Below are 21,249 nucleotides of genomic sequence, written 5' to 3'. Positions count from 1 at the left end.
TGAGATGAAATAAGGTAGTGGAGTGCCTCATACGATTTAGTTTTTTTTGGCCGATAATAGATTTGAACTAAAGTTCATTCCATTCCCCATTTTGTTCCCATCAAAACAGTAACCACTTAATGAAACACTAGCAGTGTAAGAAAAGCTTTGTATTTTCTGATTTCTCATATAGCTTTTGGTTAAGTTACAGTGATATAATGTGGGCTCTTTTTTTTTTTTTTCCTCTCTCTTATGCATACTCTGATAACCAGGTATCAAGGTTACATTGGTGCAGCCCTAGTTTTGGGGGGCGTAGATGTTACTGGACCTCACCTCTACAGCATCTATCCTCATGGATCAACTGATAAGTTGCCTTATGTCACCATGGGTAAGTGTAATGTTTCCCTGATTCAGAATCCTCTTATTCACCAAGGTGGTCTGTTAAAAAGCTGGTCGATTTCCTGTTAGAGGAGACAGTTCAGTGCAGTGCTTCGATTCATCCTACAAATAGTTATTGAGCTCTTCTTATTAGTTGGGCCCTGTTCTTTGTGCTTGGGATATAACAGTGAACAAAAGTTTGATAAAGATTCTTGCTTGCAAGGAGTTTATTTTTTAGTGAGAGTGGACAATAACAACAGCTACTATAATATCACTTTTTAGTGATAAATACCAGGTGAAAAAATGCAGGTGATATTGTATCACGGTTATGCAAGATATTATCTTTGAGGGGAACCGGCTCAGGGGTATATGAGAACTCGATATATTATTTCTTAACATCTGCATGTGAATTTATAATTATCTCAAAACAAAAAGTTAAAAAAAATTAATGCAGGGTGAGGGGACTTGCAGTATTGGGATGGAAGGCAGACCCGTGTGTTGAATGGAAGGCCACAGCAAGTCTTGTAAAAAGGTTTGAATAGGTGAGCCTCCTGGGCAGCGGGAGGGCCAGAGTGGAGGCCTCGCTGAGGGAACGGGCCTGGCACATGCAGATTTTTTTCTTTAAGCTGGAGTGACCGGAGTCCCCCTTTACCACTTAATCTCTGAGGGATCATGGGCATTTAATTTCTTTCTGAATCTCGACTTCTCATCTGTGAAATGGTATCAAAAATAGTCCCATGCGTACCAGGTTATAATGATTAGAAATAATGTATATAACATCTGGTCCAGTGCCTGGCCTATAAATAGTAGTTACTCTTTTTAGATCAGCTTTTTACCTTTGTATTTTAGCTCTAAGTGCTAGATAAAAATATTTTTTAATGAACCAAAAAAGTGATAAATCTATATTTAGAAGAATTGGAATTTTTAAGTTCTAGCTTTTATGTTAAATTTCTGAGTCAAATTGTATAGGTCCAGAAATTCGAATAGGCCATGTGTAGCTGGCGGTTTTCCAGCTATTGCTTACCTGTTACATTTTTTTTGTCATGGTACCTTGGCTCTGCAGAGCTAGGAACACTGCTGCCTTGAATAGTTTGGAAATTGCCAGTTTGAGACTTTGCTGTTCCATTGTCTTATGCAGCCTTTAAGAAGGTTTTTATACAACAGATGTTCCCTGTTTGTGGGGAGAGTGATTTACCCCCAGATACCATATGGATGAATCTTTGCAATTATTTTAAAATGAAGATACTTATAGTAATTTTAGAATCGTTCTGAATTGCTTTATTCATATGTATTTGTTATCTTGATGAAAGTACTATTTCTCTCCATCTGATGCATTTACATATAAAGGTGGAATAGCCTTTTCTGTTAAGTACTTTTCCTCTTTTTTTACTTAAAAAATATTATACTTGCAGAAAAGTAACAATGTACAATGAACAATCCTATATACCCTTTATTCATATTTCTCAATTAACATTTTACCATATTCTCTCACATTATTTTTACATTATTATATGTTTTCATTGTCTCACACGTTATTATTATTACTAACTTTTTGTGTGTGGAACCATTTCAGAGTAAATAGCAGATATCATAACCCTCCACCTTTAAATCTTTTAGTATCTTGTCTTAAATCATCTTAGTAAATCACCGATTTCTGGAAATTTAATATTGATATGGAGCAGTTTCATTTTTAAGACTGGAAAATTGAATTGGTTTCTTTTGCTTTTGAACTGTAGTAATTTATGAGCATAATTCTGAATTTAGGAAAAGTTGTCGAAAGTGACTGGTCCAGCAGATTTGTGTCTGTGCCCGCAGACCCCACTCTGTGCTCTGTCCTGGCGAATGGCGTCTTGCATTTCTCTAAGTCTGTGTGAGTCCAGGGTAAAGGTTCCAGAGCTTTGAGTTTATAGCACAATTCTCTTTAGAAATCATTAGTCCACACATTCTAGTTTTGCTATCTTAAGAGACCAGATTGAGAAGACTATGATATCAGTAACATCTGATTTTAATACATGAGTAAATTTTTACTTTGAGGTTTAATTTGTTCATTTATTCATTTTCACCCATTACTTGAGGGCCCTCTGTGTAAAGGCGCTGGAGCAGGCTCCACAGATAAAGGTGAATGTGTGGCTTCTTGCCCTCAATATACTCAGTATAATGGGGAGACAGATGTATAAACTGACAAGGGTGATGGCCCAAGGGAGAAAGGGTCACATCTAAACTGGAGGATTTCAGGAAAAGCTTCACTTCACTTGAATTCAATCTTAAAAGAAGAATAAATTACTTTCGTTTATTTATCAGATTTTTTTTTAGCATCTACTATGTGCTAGGCCCTGTGCTGGGTGCTGGGAATATAGTGGTCAACGTAGCACCTGCCCTCAGAGCATATAGCCTTATGTAGGAGACAGGAATCAAACAGGTAAATATACATTAATCTAAAAGAATGCACTGTGCTAAGTGCCTTGGAGGAAAAGAACAGTAATAGGAGAGAATAACAGGAAGGAGCATATGGATAATGGGTGTTTGGGAAGTCTTTACTAGTCAAGAGACATTAAAACATTTTCTAATGAAAGTAATTTATAAAGTCGACAAAATGTTCAAGTGGGAAAAAATATTGCATGAAAATTAAGTCTCTTATTTCATATTCCTCCACTAAAGTAACCAGTTTCTTATGTGTTCTTTTTTTTCCCCTAGAAAATGTTTTATGATACACCTTCAGATATCTCTATCATTTGTCATTTATCTCTCTATCCCTATTAGAAAGACACAGATGAGGTCATGTTATACATACTATTTCCTCACCGTTAACTTGTCTTGAAGAAGTTTTTGTATCAGCGCATGTAGCTCTATATCTTATCTTTGATAACGGCTGCATAGAATTACATGATATGGCTGTACCATGACCCATCCGCCTATTGACGGATATTTTGGTTTTCGGATTTTTGCAACAGATGTGTCTTGGTGTATTTGTGTAAGTACATACTTCAGATAAATTCCAAGTAGTGGCCTTTCTGGCTAGGGTGTGTGCATGTATTGCTGAGAATTCCCTGTTGCAAGCATTGGAATCACCAGAGGATTTAAGGAAAAGGGGAATTATTTTAAGGGATGGAAGGAGGCTCACAGAATAGCTGGGAGGGCAGGAACTGGGTTTGGGGCCAAGAACAGTGTCAGAAGTCATGCTGCAGGATGGGCCGTTGTGGGCGAGGACAGAATGCTCCCGACCGCTGACATAGCTGGTGCTGGGCGCTGGCTTGCTACGCATTCTCCCGCCCCGGCTGCTGCAGGAACCGGGTCTTCCTGCTGTCTTGCTCACCGCCAGAGAGCTCCTTACGGGGGAGAGTGGGTTCTTCTGATGCTCAGTCACCCACTCATAAGGCCAGGGGGTTCCCCAGACGTAGGAAGGAGGAACGGCTGCTGGGCAGCCCAGTAAAGTGGCAGATGGCCATGCAGCATGTTTTACCTTTTGAGAGCTACTGCCAAATTGCCCTCCAGGAAGATTGCACTAGTTTATCCCCCCACCAAGAGAATGTGAGGATGCTGTTCTCTTACAGCCTCACCAGTACTGGGTACTCTTGCCAATCTGGTGGGCGAAAGATGGGAAGGAGTCACACAAGCTGAGACCTGGAGGATAAGTAGAGATTAACGAGGGGTTTGCGTCCCCACTCTCTTCCCCCATGGGAAAGACTTTTCAGGCCCTGTGGTGTACAAGGGACTGGTGTGGTCAAGAAACTGAAAGGCCAGAGTTTGCTGGGTGGGCGAGGCAAGTGCAGTGGGTGGGGGAGCGTTCCATGCTAAGGGCGCAGCAGAAGCAAAGACATGGACGTCCAGGGAAGGGGAACAGAGGGGAGGCTGGGAAGCAAGCCGGAGAGGGTCCTGATCATACAGCCTGAGTTGTTTTGATTTTGTCCTGGAGGTTTCCATCTAATGTTTTCAAGCCAAGAAATGAGAGGGTAACATTCGCTTGTTAGAAAGAACAGTCCGACAGCTGGAGGGAGGAGGATTGGCATGGGGAGTCTGGAGGCAGAGAGGAAGATTACAGCTGGCCAGATGTTGAGGGCGTGGATGAGTCCAGGCAGTAGGAATGGCCACTGATAGTAGAGGGATCACTCAGAAACCAGCCCGCGGTTAGACTAGATTCCGGGTCTCTGTCATCCGTCCTCTCCTGTCTTCCTTAGTGCTCATCTCTGTGGCTCTTGACCGTGGTGGTGTTGGAGTAACTCCTCCGCCTGGGGCCACCTCCTTTCTGGTTGGGCTCTGGACCCTTTTTCGGGTCCCTCTTGTATAGCAGGCCCCCACTGATCAAACAGGCTTTCACACCACAGCGCTGCAGGGCTGCCTTCTCCAGAAACGCCTTTTCTGCCTGGAGTGTTCCTCCTCCTGCTCAGCCAGGTCTAGTCGGGAAGCCATTGTGACTGGCCCAGGCTCAGGTGTACGTTCCTCTCAGGGCGTTTGGTGTGAAACACAATTCCAGCCTTGTCCATACTCTGCTTTCCCCTGTCTCCCCTGCTCCTGTGAAAATTTGTGATCTCTGAGAATCAGTTTCTTACTCTCAGAGTCTCACAGAGTCCTGTGTGACTCCATGAATATTTGATGGTGAATTAATTTTCTGATCTTCTAGCTTGCTTGTGCCAAAGAATGTCTGAAACTTAGAGTTAGAAATCTTAGCTGCTGTTTCTTTTTGTGAACTGACAGTTCACAGTACCCCTGGAATAGAGGTTTAGATTGTGTTCCATTTTTGTGGCCCCAGTTTAGCACAAAGCATTGCATTTTTTTTGAGCTTACTATTAGTTTAAATTTAAAGTACATTATGGAGTGTCTCTGTGCCAGTCTGCTCGTGCTGTCACGTTATTTTCAGTTAAAATTCTATCCAAGGGATGCTGTCATTGCTATCTTATTAATGAGAAACCTGAAACTTAAATGAGATTCAGTTTGCCTCTTACTGCTCTGTCTGTAAATGGCAAAGCTGGGATTTGAACCCTTATCTTCCAGCTCCAGTAAGCCCCAGTAAAACATAGCTGCTTTGATTTTATCATCTTAAAGATGTTACTTTATTAAGCTATTAAGCTTTGCTTCTAAATACTGAAAATATACAAATTTGCAAAGGGCATTTTATTTGTTTTGCCTGTTTTTGACTGGCCTATGCAGATTTTCCGTCCTGTATATTAACAGACAATATTTACTAAAACAGCTTTATAGTATCAAAGGCAAATTTAAAAAATTTTACACAATTCTACCACCCCAGGACAACATGGGTGTTATTTATTTTTTCCCAATCCTAGTCCATTGGAAGAGGAGCTCTTTCCCAGACAATGAAAGAAAATACAGTTGTACGGCCCTGGCTTTGCCTTTGTCATTCTTGTAGTTTCTTTTAGTCATTGTTCACTTTCGAGTCCGGCTTGCATGCATTTTTCCCAGTGGTAGTAACTGAGGTGCTGCCTTTCTTCGTAATGACGGTTCTTGTTGTTACTCTTTTTTCTTTTTTTCCCTAAGGAGATGGGGAGCTGGATTTTGAGCGAGACCCACAGAATTGCCAATATTTGGTGGGCTTTGTTTTAATTTACCTTATTTATTTTGGGCGAGCTACCACATCTCAAACTGCAGGTAAAATTGAGGGCCCTCCTAAATGAAATCTTCCCATGGAGCGTTAACATTCACTGTGAAGCGAGGCTTTCCATACGTGTAGCTTAAGTGAGAAAATGAATATTTCAGTAATTTCTCAAGCTTTAGTTAAATAAGTTTTTTATTATGAGAAATAAAAACAAAACTTTTTTGAAATTAATCTTTTTTCATCAAATGATTTGACGGTAAAAGCTGGAAGCTAAAATTACCCGTAGGACAAGGGTGTCTAAATTTTGTCTACCGTGGGCTTGTATTGGCGACTAGCCAGGTGCCTGAAGGCTACTCTTAATTTGCATTGACTAGAAGACACCTGTGTTGCTCTGCACATCTTTAACATGCTGGCACAGCTCGCAGAGCGTGAGGTCCAGGAGCCTTTTCTCTGAGGGCTCACCTTCCCCAGGGTTTACTCGAGGAGAATGAACAAACTCCTTGTGATATGACTCTTGGACAGCTTCTGCCCTAAAACCTTTTCTGTGGACGTGATGTCGACCATAATGAGAGCAACATTCATCCAGCAGCTTTCCAGCTGCTGTGCCAGCAGGTGTTGTGAGATGCTTTACTGATTTAATTTTTGCAAGACTGTGAGGTGGGTACTACCATCCCTGTCTTAGAGATAAGGAAGTTGAGACTCAGAGAGGTATGCTGAGGCCCCACATCCAGGAGGTGCGTGATCTGGGATAGGAACCCAGGTGTTTGGGAGTGTTCCTCCTTGGCTGTGGTATTGCTTCAGTGGTGTGTGGCCCGTGGTCCAGACCAAATATGATTTGGTTTATTCTCAAAAAGAAGGGCCCCTTGGGTTTCATTTAATTATTATTATTTTTAAGAGAATAATTTGTGAGAGATTGCGGGTGATCAGTTATCAGTGTGATTGTTGAAAGCTGGGCAAGATTCTTTGACTTTCTATTAAGAGCACAGGGTTATAGTTTTACTTTTTATAGGTAGAATGTAGGTTTTTTATTCTCAGATTAATTAGCTTATTTTCTTTTAATTTGCCAGCTTTCCTTTATTAGGCAAACTGAAGTAGTGTCAGGAGAAGCTTGGGGACCATCTTTTGCTGTTAGTTTGGCAGTGTTCCTCGCAGCAGCAGCGGCAAGGTATATGCAATGTTTGTTTTTGCCCACTTATTCACATAGAGAATTAATATGAATAAAATCTCAAGCATGACATTCCTGGAAATGAGGCCCTTGGACAATTTAGGAATACTGACTTAAGGAATAAACATTGATATGCATCATTAGAGAGGACTTGGGGTCACTGCCAGGGCCATCCAAGTAAAATTCGATCTCCAGATAAACTGGTTCTGCTGTTTCCTAATTACTGGGATGTACCTCTTAAGTCCCAATTTATGAAGCCCCCTAGCCAGTGAAAAGATTCAGGACAGAATAGTAAACAGACCAGTGTCTCACCTTGCGGGCAAAAAAGAATCTTAGAATTAGGTTGGAACATAGGAACATTGATAGGGAATTCAGGCCTGCCATTTTCTCTGTTTTTTACACTGAAGTGCAACCTTTGTGCAGACATTTTGACATCTCCACATGACTCAGTTTTGAAAATTTTTCTGCACTGGATCAAATTAGTGTGCTACAAGATGCAACTGTTTTTCCACATTCATTTCCAACTCTGAAATCAGGTGCGAACTGAGCAGTTCTGTATTTAGTTCCCAGGCCTCCCTGAGCGCCATCTCAGAGGGCCTGTGGACCTCATAGCTCTGGCATTGCTGGACAGTTCTTTTCCTGACCTGTATGGGTCGTGTGACTGTGCAGGGGGCCCTCAAGCCTGTGTCTCCATCAGTACTGGAGTGAGTCTCCGCCCCTGCCCTCTGTGGGTCAGGGGCTGTGCTGTGGAGGGAGCCCCCTTCTGTAGAGAGCTCTGCCCACCAGAAATGACCACTCAGAGTGGGCTTTTTGTAACCATCTGAGATATAACCTAGAATCCTAGAAAAAGGTGGAAGCCCTGGCGGCAGTTCTGTCCCTTGACCAGGGAGTCACCTAATCTCTCTGAACCTCAAACTCCTCATTTCTAGGAAGAAGCTAGTTGTTTTTGACCTGGAAAGTTCACAGGGCTCTTGAGATGCTGCAGTGTCATGTTATGTGTGAACACGCTCTGTAAAGCACCTGGTGCCTTTTCTGTGCATTTGTTGTCCTGGTGTCATTTTTTGAGGTAGTGTAGGACATTGAAAAGAGCTGGTCTTTGGAGTCGAACTGGGTTCAAACCTAAGTCCAACATTTATTAGCTCTTGAGTGTGAGCACTGATGTCTTCTGTAAAATAGTGGTTTGAGGAACTGTCCTGTGGGAAATGCGTGAGGATTAAGTGAGATACCATACGTAAAACTCTTGGTATGTGGCACAGCATAGATGTTTGGTACGTGGCATTTTGATAATTTTAGTGCTAATACATTCTCTGTGCAGTTCTGTGTACTAAGATTTCTCCAGCCGTTTTCCCTGCTTTCATTAATATAAGGAAGATTTCATGAGATTTAAAATGTATAGTGTATGGATTTTCTATCTTAAAATTTATGCCGCTATGGAATGCCAGGAATTAAACATCTGGGAACCAAAAGCCCGTGAGAGTGGAGTTACGCGTCTTGATTCCTGGTTGTTACTGTAAAGGTGGTACTAAACCAATAGAGGGTGCCAGTATGTTAGGAAATGAGAACGTATTTACTTCTAAAATTCATCATATTGTTGCAGGGCATGTAATATAGACAGCCTTTGCTAGTTCTTAATCTGTTTTAATTAGAGCGGACTTAGTTCTTGATTCTGCATAGAAAATGTTAAAGGTCTATGGTAGGTAACATGGTGAGGTTTTGATTTAATACATAGGGTGCTACTCTTCCTGTTTTTTCTTCTCTGACATTTTGCCATCAAGTCTTTTCTGACTTGGGTTCAGTCCTTATTATACAATTAAGTAAAAGCCCATGCCAGGAGTATGTTTCAGAACAGTTAAATGCAGTGCTTGCAGTTTTAAGTCCTTTGTTTTTAAACTCCACCTCAGAGAGAGAGGTAACTGATTCATCTTTACCTGCTCTTGTTTCAGAATTGACTCTGCTTCAGAAAAGTGCCTTTATAGTTCGATAACCTAGGCTCGATGGTCTTTTACTTTCTTGTTGTACATACTAAGTGGAAAGTCATTTTATGCATGAGAGGACTTTTCACAGTGGAGTTCAAAGGACTAGGGATTTGTTGTCAGCCGGATTTGCCTTAGCTGTGTGACTTTGGGTGGTTTCCTTTACCTCTCTGAACTTCGTGTTTTCCCATCTGTAAAATGGAGATCATGGCATCTAGTCCACAGGTAAATTGAGAAAAAATACAGCACTTTACACGTTTTTTTTTTTTTTTTTATTAAGTAGGATTTCTTATTGTTTGCACACAGGCTGTATGGACAAGATAAACCTTTACTTATGATTAAGACGGGATGTGTTTTAGAAATTATTAAACTCTGTGGTTGTCCTTCAGTGTTCTGAGGGACAGGAAAACTTGGCAAGACCTGCAAAGTGGGATAACCTGCACTTTGGAAAGTTATTTTAGAAAGTGGACCAGAATAAAGGATGCCTTTGAAAGACTCAGCTCAGACTCCCGTGAGCTCCTGCAGCAGGAGGGAGGGGTGCGTGCCCTGTGCTCAGCAGAGTGCGTGCTGAGTGAGAACGCATTTCCGGGCAGGACCTGAAGTTGCGGGAGACTGATTATGAGGCATATTTAAGGTAATTTTTACCCGCCATCCTATCCCCTCAACATGGAGTTAAGTGACTCCTCATTTTGAAGGAGAACAATTTTCTGTCCTCGTACCTTGTGGCATTTCTTTAAAACACATTAATAAAATAAAACCTTTCACTTTTTAAGCCTGGATGCCCCGATTGTTAGTCTTTTCTTAGGAATAAGTATTTATAACCTGTCAGGTCAATGAGATGTTACACGTACAGTTATAAGAAAAATCTCTGTTCGAGTGGTGTTTTAAATTATTTAACTCTTTTTGGCTACATTTAGAAAAGGAACTATTTTTTAAGAAATTAATTTCGAGTGAAAATACATGCTTTAAAAATATTTCTAGGTATATTAAGTGGAATAATTTTTAAAAATTTATTGAAAATAAAAGCTAGACTCTCTAACATTGAGGTACATTTGCTGATGAAAAGGAAACATTCTTCCCCCTCACGAGGGGTTTAAATGTAATACTCAGTGCTTACTCAGGAGTGAAAACATCAAATTAAACTGTTTATGCTGACAAAGGACAAATCCAGATTTCAGCAACCCATGCAAGATTGTCTGATTGCTTGGCCTGCCTCGCCTGGAAGCTTTTGGCCAAGACTGATAATGAAATGCATGCATACAATTAAACCACTTCAACTCAGTGTTGTGAGTTTTCCCCAGCCATGAGAGGTGCTTCACTGCTCTCTAGTGGCTGAATGTGGTCCCCTGGCACCAACATTGTTTTATATTCATAAATCAGCTCTTCACACATTGGCAGCATTGGCCTCCAGAGCAAAAACCAGCACCAGGAGACTAGGTCTTGTAGACAGGAACGAAGTGAAAAATGATCCCAATCCACGGGGCTATGGAAAACACCAAATTTTACCCAAGATGAGTGGCCAGTTGACTAACAATGAGCAAGAGTGAGTAAGCACTCTGTCGGGGAGAGCTGACACTGATGGATTAGGAAGTTCTGTGTGTGACTCTTTCATCGCTGCGTACGTCTTACACCTTGGCAGGCCACCGTGGCGAACAGGTCCTTGGGTGCTTACAGTGGACCCCTCCTTAGCCGGGGCAGGATTTTCGTTTTGTTTTTTTTTTCTTTTTCCTGAAAAGATCTGGTTAAATTGATTTGGGGAAAAGCTGTAGAAATTCATTTCCAGCTTTTTCTCAGAACTTTATAACTTTGAAAGAAGAGATTTTAAAGACCTCTGTTTCCATTAAAGCTGCCAACCCTGGGACTTATCGAGAATGATCGTATAAAATGGCTCTTGGAGGACGAGGACCTTGTCTTAGAGCAATTACAATAGCTAGCTTTTATTGAGCTTTTACTATGTGCCAGCCTTTCATCTTTAAATGCATCATCTTGCTCAGGTCACAAGGAGATACATTCTGCCTTTATCCCCTTTGTGCAGGGGAGGAAGCTGGGGTGGTAGGGCTGCTGCACCGAGCCGTTTCCGGGCCAGCATTCACGTTGTGCTTGATGTGATGATGCCTCTGGGAGTAGCTGGGCAGCCTTGCAGGTCTCAGAGGGCCTTGGCGGTGTGCTGGGGGAAAAGAGCGAGGAAATGCTGGAGCTGTGTGTCTCCAGAGCCTGCTGCCAGGTGGGCATTGGCATGGTTTGAAGGAATGAGTGAGAAGTTGCTCTTCTGAAAGGTGCATGGACTTAAGAGCCACAAGACCCAGGCTTGACTCTTGGCTCCACTTTTATTGACTGTATTGCCTTTAAACTAGCTGAGCCTCAGTTTCCTTGTCTGTAAAATGGGGAAATATCTATATCACTTGAGCTCAAGGTCCAGGACCTATAAGGCCCTCAGTAGATTTTCTCCCTTGTTTTCTCTGTCCCCAATCTGAGAGTCGTGAGCATAGACCTTACAAGAAAAAGCAAATTTCTACCAGTTGCCTTTCAGATCCTTCCTAGAGTTTGACTTAGAGCAGCAGGTTTCAGAAAATTATTTCAGTCTTATTGTTTCTTCAGCATGTCTGATGACATCATTTCTAGAATCGCTATTTGATTTAGTTCTTTAATGAACTCTATAAAAATAACGTTCATGGTTTTAAAAATAATCCACTGTCCTCAAGCCATATTGATGCAGATGTTTTATATAGAGCAAGTAAAAGCATTATCTTTAGATAGTAAATTTTTTTTGATATATTTCATATTTTGTCCTGAATTGTTCTCTCAGAAAAAGTTAGGTTCAAATTGAGCTACTAATGTAGATAAACACCTTTAGAGGTTTTAGAAAATGGAGATTAATTTCATTTTTTTTTTGAATGGAGCTATATTAACATAAATACCCAGAACAGATACTTGAGTGGCATTGCTAAACAGTGAGTGGCATCTGTTTAATCATTTAAGACATTTAACTAAAATCTCAGTCTCATTTGAATTTCCAAGCAAAGCAACACAAATTAACTATATCCAGATGTGTGGTAATTGTTTCTGAAATCTGAAGAAAAAGCAAGCTAGAAAGCGTGCTTTTTAGGGGTGGAGAGCTAAGAAAATCTAGCTGCTTCTGTGCTTACTTGCTAATCTTGATTTTAAGCTTTAAGCTTTGTGATTTAAGAGGTAACATGGTTGAATGGAAAGAATGTCAGACACTTTAAATTCTGAATGATCTGGGTGCAGATTCCCAGATCTGCTAATCACTGGCTCTGTGATCCAGGCAAACTCCTTATCTCCGAGAGTCAGTCTCCCTTTTCATCAAATGAGACTCCTGCTACCTGCCCTGTCTGAAGAGCAGACAACACTGACATGACTGCTTTGAAAGTTCTTAAACACCGTGTTTGTTGTGGTCCTTTTAGTCATTTGTTGGGCACAGAGTAGACTTCTGGGTAAGTGGCTTGGCACTGATATACTCAAAAGACTTGATTATTAGGATGCTTTTACCTCTAGGACTGTCCTAAGGAAGCCCTTCTAAGGATGCTGATAGAGAGACCTGGTATGTTTGTTTGTTTCTGATGATTGATTGCTGTCGTTACTTGGGATTATTGACTCATGCATGGATTGACCTTCAGTCCCCTGTATACAAATTTCAGGAATAAACTGCATGCTGCTACGTTACACAGCAAGACTGTGACAGCTGGTAAGGTCTTGGTCATTTTGCTTTTTTTATCTTTTTCATTTCTCCACGATGTCAGATTCTTATTTTCTCCAAGTTTATACCTTAAAAAATTACAAGTAATTCATGGTTTTTGAAAAAAAATAAGGAAATACAAGTAAGCAAAAAGAAAATAGTACCACCCAGAAATAAGCATAATATTTTTGATTTATATTCTTCTAGATTTTTATAATATGTATTATAGAAGCATATATATTAATATTGTTTTGGAACATGTTTGTTTCTCACTAAATATTAGATTATGGACATTGTTCTACTGCCAAAAAAATATTATATCTTTGGACATCTGTATAGTATTTTATTTTCCATATCTCCTGATTGTTGGATCTTTACGTTTACACCCCCCCTTTTTTTTTTTTTTGTTAATCTAAATGGTGATCTTTTTACATACATAATTTGTGTTCTTGTCCATTATTTTCTTTAGAATAACTAGTAGTAGATTTCCTAGTTTGGAGTACAGCTTTATGCTTTCTGATTGATGTTTCTAAGTTGCCCATTAAAAGTTCTATCCATTTTTACTTCTACAAGTATATTAAAGTACCCATTTCACTGCATTTTTGTCAGCACTGGGTATTACTCTTTTTAATTTTTGCTAATCTAAAAGGCAAAAAAATGGTTAATTTCAATTTGTATTTCTTTGATTGCTAGTGAACTTGAACAGTGTTTCTAAATGTGTGTAGGCCTCTGCCTTTTTTTTTGTCAGCTGCTGTTTTCTTTCTTTGTTGGTGTACTGATGTTATTTTTCTGTGAGCTCTCAGTTATTAATGTCCTGTATGTTACACACATTTTTCTGAGTTTGAGGGCTTATGTTTTACATTGTTTATGGGAGTTAGTCTTTTTTTTTTTAAACCAGTGTCCTGTTATTAATAAGAGCAGATATTTTAAGAAGATTGGCTGGAGATGTGGCCCCTTGTGGCATTTGTGCCTGGGACCCCCTTCTCCTAGAGGTCAGCAATGTGGGCAACTCACAGTGTCATCTTGAAGGTGTGTGGATGAGGCAGGCCCTGACAGGGACGGGAAGCAGGCTGCTTTCCGAGACTCACAGGGGCATCTGTTGCAGGAGGAATTCTTTTAATGACACCAAACGGGGCAGCCAGTACGAAGCGGTGCCTGCCTGGGTGGCTGCAGTGGGTCGAGAGTGCAGAGCAGTTGTGTGTCCTTCCCCCAGCCCTGTCTCTCCCCACAGCTCTGGCTGTTGGGTGGTTTGGTGCTGGGTACTTTGGGAGTTGGGAGTGGTTGAGCAGGGTGTGTGTGTGGGGGTCACATGGGTGAGCTTGGAGGACAGTGGATGCTGGAGGTAAGTCAGTGGGTAACAAGGTAGCCATCACTGTGTCTTACGCAGTCTTCTTTTTAAATGCTGGTCACTGAGTTGTACCTCGGTTTTCTGTTTAAAGAGCTTTGTTCTGGAAGCCACACTGGCTACTCAGTAACTGTGGGTGGGCTGATAAAGGCAGATTTGGTGGAGGTTGCTAAGGAGCAGCTACATGGGAGCTACTGATGAGACAGCATTGGTAATAAAATGCAGAAATCCAAGGATTTCACTCCTGTGATATCATCACAGAGGTTTGGACCAGACTAGGATGCATAATAGGACATGGTTTTGTGGATTTTTTTCTTTTTGAAAATTGAACTTGCTTTACATTTGAGTTTGTCTTATATTCATCCCAGTATGGTAAATTAGGCAGTAAATGTTCTCTTACACTTTATCAAGGCATTTACTACTGTCACTGCTCCTTGAGGGCCAGCTCAGAGTTTCCCCAACTCTTCTGTTTGGACAGTTGTGCTCAAATCAGCCCGATTTAATTGAACAGATTCCATTTAGCACTTGCTGTGCGCCAGACAGCCAGCGTGAGGGAGGCAGATGTGAAAGGATGGGCAAGTTGCGTCGATGAGAGTGATAAACTCTCATGGGCGCGTGGTGGTCAAGGAAAGCTTCTGGGAAGAGGTGATCTCTCAGCTGGGACTTGAAGGGTGACTAGGAGTTCTGTGAACTGACTATCAAGGGGCAAAAACTACTATATGCCAAGGTGGGATACGCTTGAAATAGTATGAGCATTTAGGAAATTATTGTCAATTTAGTGCTGGGGGAGTGTCAAGTGTGTGTGTTTTGGGGAGGAAGAGGGGGCCGAGGGAGACAGAGACCTGGTCATGGAAGGTCACGTGTGTCTGCTCTGAACTGATGTGGCATGTAGAACTTTGTGTAGGAGAGAGTGACATAGGATCACACCTGAGACAGAAATCTTGCCCTGTACTTGTTCTGTAATCCTAAACTGGAAGCTTTGTCACTGTAATGGGTTGCTCTGAGGATGATCAAATGACATGATGTGTGGCACACTGGTGGATGCTCGATACAGTGCTTGTTTCTTCCCCCTTGGCTCCCTGCTCCTCCCTCTGTAAGTTCTTCGAGGGCAGGCCTCACCCCTTGTTGCTGGAGCTCCTCCTGCACTGGCGGAAAGCACATCCCCTTGATACGCGTTTCCTTCGCCTGCCGTGCCTGCCATGTAAAGCAGAGGCCCTTGTACCGTGTACACTGTCCCCTAGCTTTTCTGTTCATTTATTTCTTAACGGGAAACCGGGCACTTCTGACTGATCAAGGTGATGCTTTAGGAGCAGAAAATCAGGGTAAGTGTTCCTTCAAAAGACTTTTGCCTTGATTTTGGGTATGAAAGTGCCAGGTTAGGTAGGTTGATGCTGAAATAATGGAATGTCTCAGGACATTATTATAGTTTCTGGGGAAAATGGGATAGAATATTTAAATGTTTTGTAGGTCACATGGATACTATGCTAGTATGGCATCTGTCTGACAATTTATTGTATACATGGAGTTTTAAGTGGTGTCGAGACAAAATCTAGGAAACTTGAGTGAAATTATTAAAGAATACTGGTCTCATTGAGTTCACTATTTTTTTTTCTTTTTAATGGCCAGCTCCTTGTTCTTTCCTCTAGTTACATGGCCTTGAAATGACGTGAGAAATTGCATCTTGTTCTCTTGCCACTTTGGGCAACTGCAGTCATATATGAAATTCTGACTTCAGTTTTCTAAATAGCAGACACACATGCAGAGCAGACACACACTCAGTTTCCTGGAAACCTGTTGACAGTCAGTTGTCCTAGCACTTCCATGTATTTCTGAAAAGGGGGCGCCAAAGTCCTCCTTTCCTAAAAAACTGGGAGCAGGAGCTGATTTGCAAGTGATTTAGAACTTGTTTTTAATGTTGAATTTTTCTTTATTTCAAGTTTATTTGGAGTTTGCTTATCTTTGATCTCAGGGGAAGCAGAATCATGCAGTTTAGCAAGCTCCTGCTATCCAGAAACTGTGTGTGTATGTGTGTGTTCACATGTGTGTGTGTGTGTACACTTGTGTGTGTGTAGGTTGGAGTATGTGTTGAAGGGCGTGGTGTAAAAAGGGAAGCAGAAATACAATGTGATAAGGATCCCTGTGTCCTTTCTGTGTTTACCTGTCATACATCTCCCAGCGCTTAAAAAAAATCACTGTCTCTGATAATGTAAGAGCCATCCCCACACTGGACAGGCACTTTTTGTTCTAAGACTTTAGATTTTGCATGTCATTTCCATTTATAGAAATTTCATCTGCAGCATTGTTTCTAAGCAGGAAAAAAAGTTTTTGATAAAGGAAGAATTATTATATTGGGAGGGAAATATTTTTTATTTCTTAAAATGTTGGATGGAGCTAAGCAGAAGGAAATATATGTGCCAGGAAAAATGAGTGTCAAACTAATTATTTACTGTGAGACTGTCAAAGAAAGAATGGCCAAGGAGAAAAAACAGGGTTAGTAATTTTTTAAGGAAAAATGCTTTTAAGTTAACTTGGGTTTCCTTTTTACAATGATTGATTCCAGTTTTCCACAAAGTTGTTGGCTCTTGGGTAAATACTCGCCCTTCCCTTATCCTTTTTTAATGGTTGTTGCAGGCCTCTGGTGCATTTACCCTTGGGCTCCTCACAGAGATGGTCTTGGACTGGGTTAGAGGAGGCAAGCCTGATGTTGGGTGCTTTGCCAGGAGCATTTTGTATTTAGAAGTATTTTTTTTTTCCCTGAGATTTCCTTATTTGCAATTTCCTTGTTTCTTCATGACAGCTGTCCTTTGTTTTCCATACAAAACTGCTGTTTTTTTTTTTTTTTTTTTTTTTTTTTTTTTTACTAAGTCTGATATGGGTTCTCACCTGTGCCTTAAAAAAAACCAGACACTTAGGTTACTTTCTTGATTCCTGAATCTCAGGGTAAACATGTGACTCACAGAATACTGGTGGACTTGGATTCTGTTTCCAGATTTTCAATGACACGTTTACTGTGAAAGTCAGAGGCTTGGTTTTGGTGAATTTGCCCTTGTATATATCCTGGTTTTATTTGGGTGCTCTAGTCTAATACCTGTTTAATTTCCATCCTTTCCAAATGGCTTTTAATATCTCTTTAGATACCTCCCACCCCATTTTTTTAAGGAGAAAAAAATTCTGAGAGGGGAAAATGGGGTTGCCTTTTGCTCCCAAAGCCTAAATGAATAGTCATTGCTTGTAATGCCGGTCTACACTTGACGCTTCCTACTGCTTTAGATGTGATGTATCCGGTGCTGTGAAGGTAATGATCCTCAACCACGGCAATATTCCATAACAGGAGTATCTGTCATATTCATTGGGATTACCATGTTCATTGATTTGTGTCTGTAAATCTGCTGTTTCTACCCTTTAAATTTGATCTATAATTGGACCTCCTTAAATGGTTCAGATAAGGTAGTCTGTATTTTCTCAATGCAGCATTGCTGTCAGCTTCTCCTTTTTCATTATACATTCAGCAGACTTGATAAAATCAGCAGGACACCTCATTTGAAACTGTTTAATCGCTGCCTTTTTCCTTTGCTAAACCATTGAGGTGGTCAAGCGATGTACACAAATCATTTTAAATAGAAAATATGGTTTTCTCTGTGACCCAGCTAAATAGATAGTGTTATGCAAAACAAGTTAAAAAGTAATAAATGCCAAAAAAATCTTCTAATTGGAGTAAAAAATTGTGGGCAACTCTATCTTCTCTCCAAAAGTAGAGTATCCTGAAATATTGCCAGGCCCCTGTAAAGACAAGATGATGGTTTTCTAAAGGTTCTCTGGTTTCTGAACAAAGCAAGTTTAATTTAAAATTTCAAATAGTGCTGAGCTGCCTTTTATATCCATTCAGAGGGAGCCCATACTTATTTGTAATGCCTTTACTTTACATCTTACTTTTGTTGGTAGAAATTTGCTATCTGTTAATATCTATGCAGCATAACCTTTCAGCCATTCACTATTGTGATAATAAATTTTTGTTTCTTTGTCTGTCATTTTGTCTACTCAGCTGTTACTCTTCAAAGTACAAACTAAAAATAATAGCTCCAAATAAATGCCACATAATAAAGTGTTTTACAGTTGTAGCTGGAATAACCTGGTGGCTGCAGCTCACAGTCCTATTACCATTGCTGGTGCTTTAGTTTCTTCCCCACATGTCAAGGTGACTCTACCAGGGCCAGCTCATTAAAACAGTCTATTCTTTCTAACTGGCTTGATATTTAGTGCCATACCCAGCCGCCTGCCAAGGCACAGTTGTGGAGCATAAGACTCACAGCATAGGAGATATGAAATTATGTGGCATTCACTTTTTGAAAAAATACAAATTCTCTATAACCTCATTTTCCTGCTTCAGCATTTTATTGTGAATAATTTACAATTACTCCTGTGAGTAGTAGAAGTAGGGCCAGTTGCAGGTGTACCCAGGATAGTGGTAAGTGTGACTCCAGGCTTTTGAAGAGCAGTGTTTACCTGGTTTATGTGGCCCTATAGGATTAATATTTACACTGTACTTGAATGTGACATTGGGCATGTTTTGCCATTTTTGCTGCCTCGAGGTAAACTTGAGAAGCCGGGAGTTGGTAAATACACTAAAAATGCATCTTTTTCTTACAGGTTCTGGCTCCTTGGCAGCAATGGCTGTGTTTGAAGATAAGTTTAGGCCAGATATGGAGGTATGTAAGTCCCTACAGTTTTATTCTTTCAAATTTTTTTCCAGTTGTATGTCAGACATTTACAAATCGATGCTCGATTCCTCCACAGCCGGGACTGCACTGTTGTTAGTTGGAATGCTCTTTGGCATAGATACTGTGTTTGCCAGGGAAAGCTTCATTTTGGAGCGGCCCTGCCGTGGGCTTGAGGAGCCAGCACTGTTCAGGTTTCTTCTCTGGCCTTTGGGCTGTCTAGGAATCTTCTTGGCTGTAAATGCTGCTGCAATGTAGAATATTTTCCACTGCACTAAGCTTTCTGTGTCACGGTATCTCGAAATGACAGGTGTTTTTGGTTCTCACTAAGAATTGAGAAACTGTGTATGTCTTTGTTTGTCACACAGACCTGGCCTGAAAATGGGGGCAGTTTAAAAAATTCCTATCGATCGTTCTGCATCTGGCAGCAGAAGATGGGGACTGTTCTGAGTGTGATGGATCTAGTGTCTTAGATATATTTATAAAAACATTCTTTTATTATATTTTCTTTGGTGGTGGGAAAGGGTGGTATCTTCTGAATGGCATTCACCTAAGTCTTCTTTAATGATAGATGTACCCCCCCATTAAGCAACCACTCACCCCCAAAATCTTCAGGAACAAGCCCACGGGTCTCCCATTACCACTTTCATAGGAGTGTTCAGTGTTCTTAGATGCTTCGTGGTACCGCAGTCTTCCTCTACTGTGCTTTATCTTCGCTGCTAAACCACCTTGCAGCCGCTCAGGTCCTTTATCATCTCTCTTGGTTTTTTTGATAGATGGTAATATTTTGATGGTCGTATCAACTAGTGTTATGTAATTGGTAGGCTGTTTATGAGTGGTTTATCCTAGTTCTTAATGTGTAGGTTTCTGCCTTCGCAGTATTTTGTTTAGATACCAAAGCATGTCTCTGGGAATTACTTTTCGACAATGCTTTATGCGTACTCATCCTTGGAGAGGATTGCATATGTAAAATATTATGTTCTTCCACCAGCTCATTGTCATTGGAGCAGCAAGTGTCATTGGAGCTCCGATGCTCCTCTGCCCTTTAGTTTTGGGCCAAGTGCCGTGAGAGCCAGAGAACATAGGGTTTTGGGTGTTGCTCAGCCAGGACAGGGGTCTCCTGCCCGCAGCCCCTACGCCCTTGGTACCTGAGGATAGCACACGTAAGTGACTTAGTTGCTGATGGCTAGATTTCTTCCCTGTCTTGGACATCTGTAGGAACAAAAACACCTGGCAAAAGATAGGATTTAGCTAAGTGTTTTATACTAAAAACAGTAGTGTCTTTCTTTAATTAAGAATAGTAAACAGGTTCAGGTATCAACTATAAATAAGATTAGGATTGTGTTCTCACTTCTCAGTGTGAAAATTTATTCCTATATCAGCATTATTTTCTGTTTGGGGTTTTTTTAATACAAAGGAAAAAAAAGATATACTAGGTCACTTAAAAAGAAAAGAAAAAAACGGTCTCCCAGTCTTGTAACTGAAGGAGAGTTGTCGCCACAGCTCCACGAACCCGTTAGGACTGACGAAGGCGTAGGAGGGACTCTGGTGACTTTTGTTTAGAAAATAGCCTCAGTAATGTCAAGCCCTCCTTTAAACCACATTAATCTCTTCACATTTCCTTGAAAACTTTGTCTATTTCCAATTGATTGGGACCTCCATATGTTAAAGAAAAATGAGAATTGCAGAAAGTTGAAAGTATTAGATATATTAAGTGTGACTTAACGTTCTGCTACAGTAATTTTACATTATTTAGAATTCAGATTTGAAATGATTCAGAAGCCATGAATTTAATACTGATATGAAGTGAGGGAAAATGTGATTATCCCTTCAATAACGCATCTAATATCATCAGTCAAAAGACTGTTGCTTAGATCAATTTTACCTGTAACCCAGAGCACTTAATATTTTGTATTAGCTGTGAGACCTTGAAACAGGTTGACCAAATTCCCATTTCAGATTGAATGCTTCAATTTATAATTCCATGTCATTTTTTTATCCACTGAAGTTATTGAAACTTGAAGCAGATTGTAAATAGGTGAATAATAATGTAACAGCTGTCAGTAGATAATACTTTAAAAGTCTAAAGGCATGTTAATAGATACAAAAAAAAATTTATTGCGAAGCCCAAGCAGCAAACTGCTGGCCACCTTGCTTTCTTTTGTGAAGATGAAATGAAGTGGTTTCAGTGAAAGGCCGAACAAAGTTGAGAGGACACCTTTTTAGTGACTTTCTTTGTTATGAAAGAGAATTCAGCCCCGGTGTCATTCTGGTTTTCATTTGCATAGAAATCTTGGAAATGTTTTGGTTTCAAATTTCCAAACTTTTTATTTTCCGTCTTTCCAGGAGGCTGTTTTTCTGGGGCAAGCAGCCCTGCATAACTTTTCTTTCTTGTCTGTTTTGGGACTGCAGGGCTGGATGACTAAGTCCGCTTATCTCCTTTCAGTAC

General features: G+C 40.6%; 1 protein-coding gene across 1 annotated transcript in view; it reads left to right on the top strand.

Moving 5' to 3' along the window:
• PSMB7 (proteasome subunit beta 7) overlaps positions 1-21,249 on the top strand; it is a 53,918-nt gene that overhangs the window by 7,931 nt on the left and 24,738 nt on the right. The window contains exons 5-6 of the mRNA XM_006917950.3: positions 252-367; positions 18,733-18,791. Coding sequence (XP_006918012.1) covers positions 252-367; positions 18,733-18,791 — 175 coding nt within the window. The remainder of the gene's footprint in view (positions 1-251; positions 368-18,732; positions 18,792-21,249) is intronic.

This window comes from Pteropus alecto, unplaced genomic scaffold (assembly GCF_000325575.1).
Source record: "Pteropus alecto unplaced genomic scaffold, ASM32557v1 scaffold67, whole genome shotgun sequence".
NCBI classification, from domain to species: domain Eukaryota; kingdom Metazoa; phylum Chordata; class Mammalia; order Chiroptera; family Pteropodidae; genus Pteropus; species Pteropus alecto.
The sequence above is the reverse complement of the archived record's forward strand: the minus strand, read 5'-3'. Positions and strand labels throughout refer to the sequence as shown.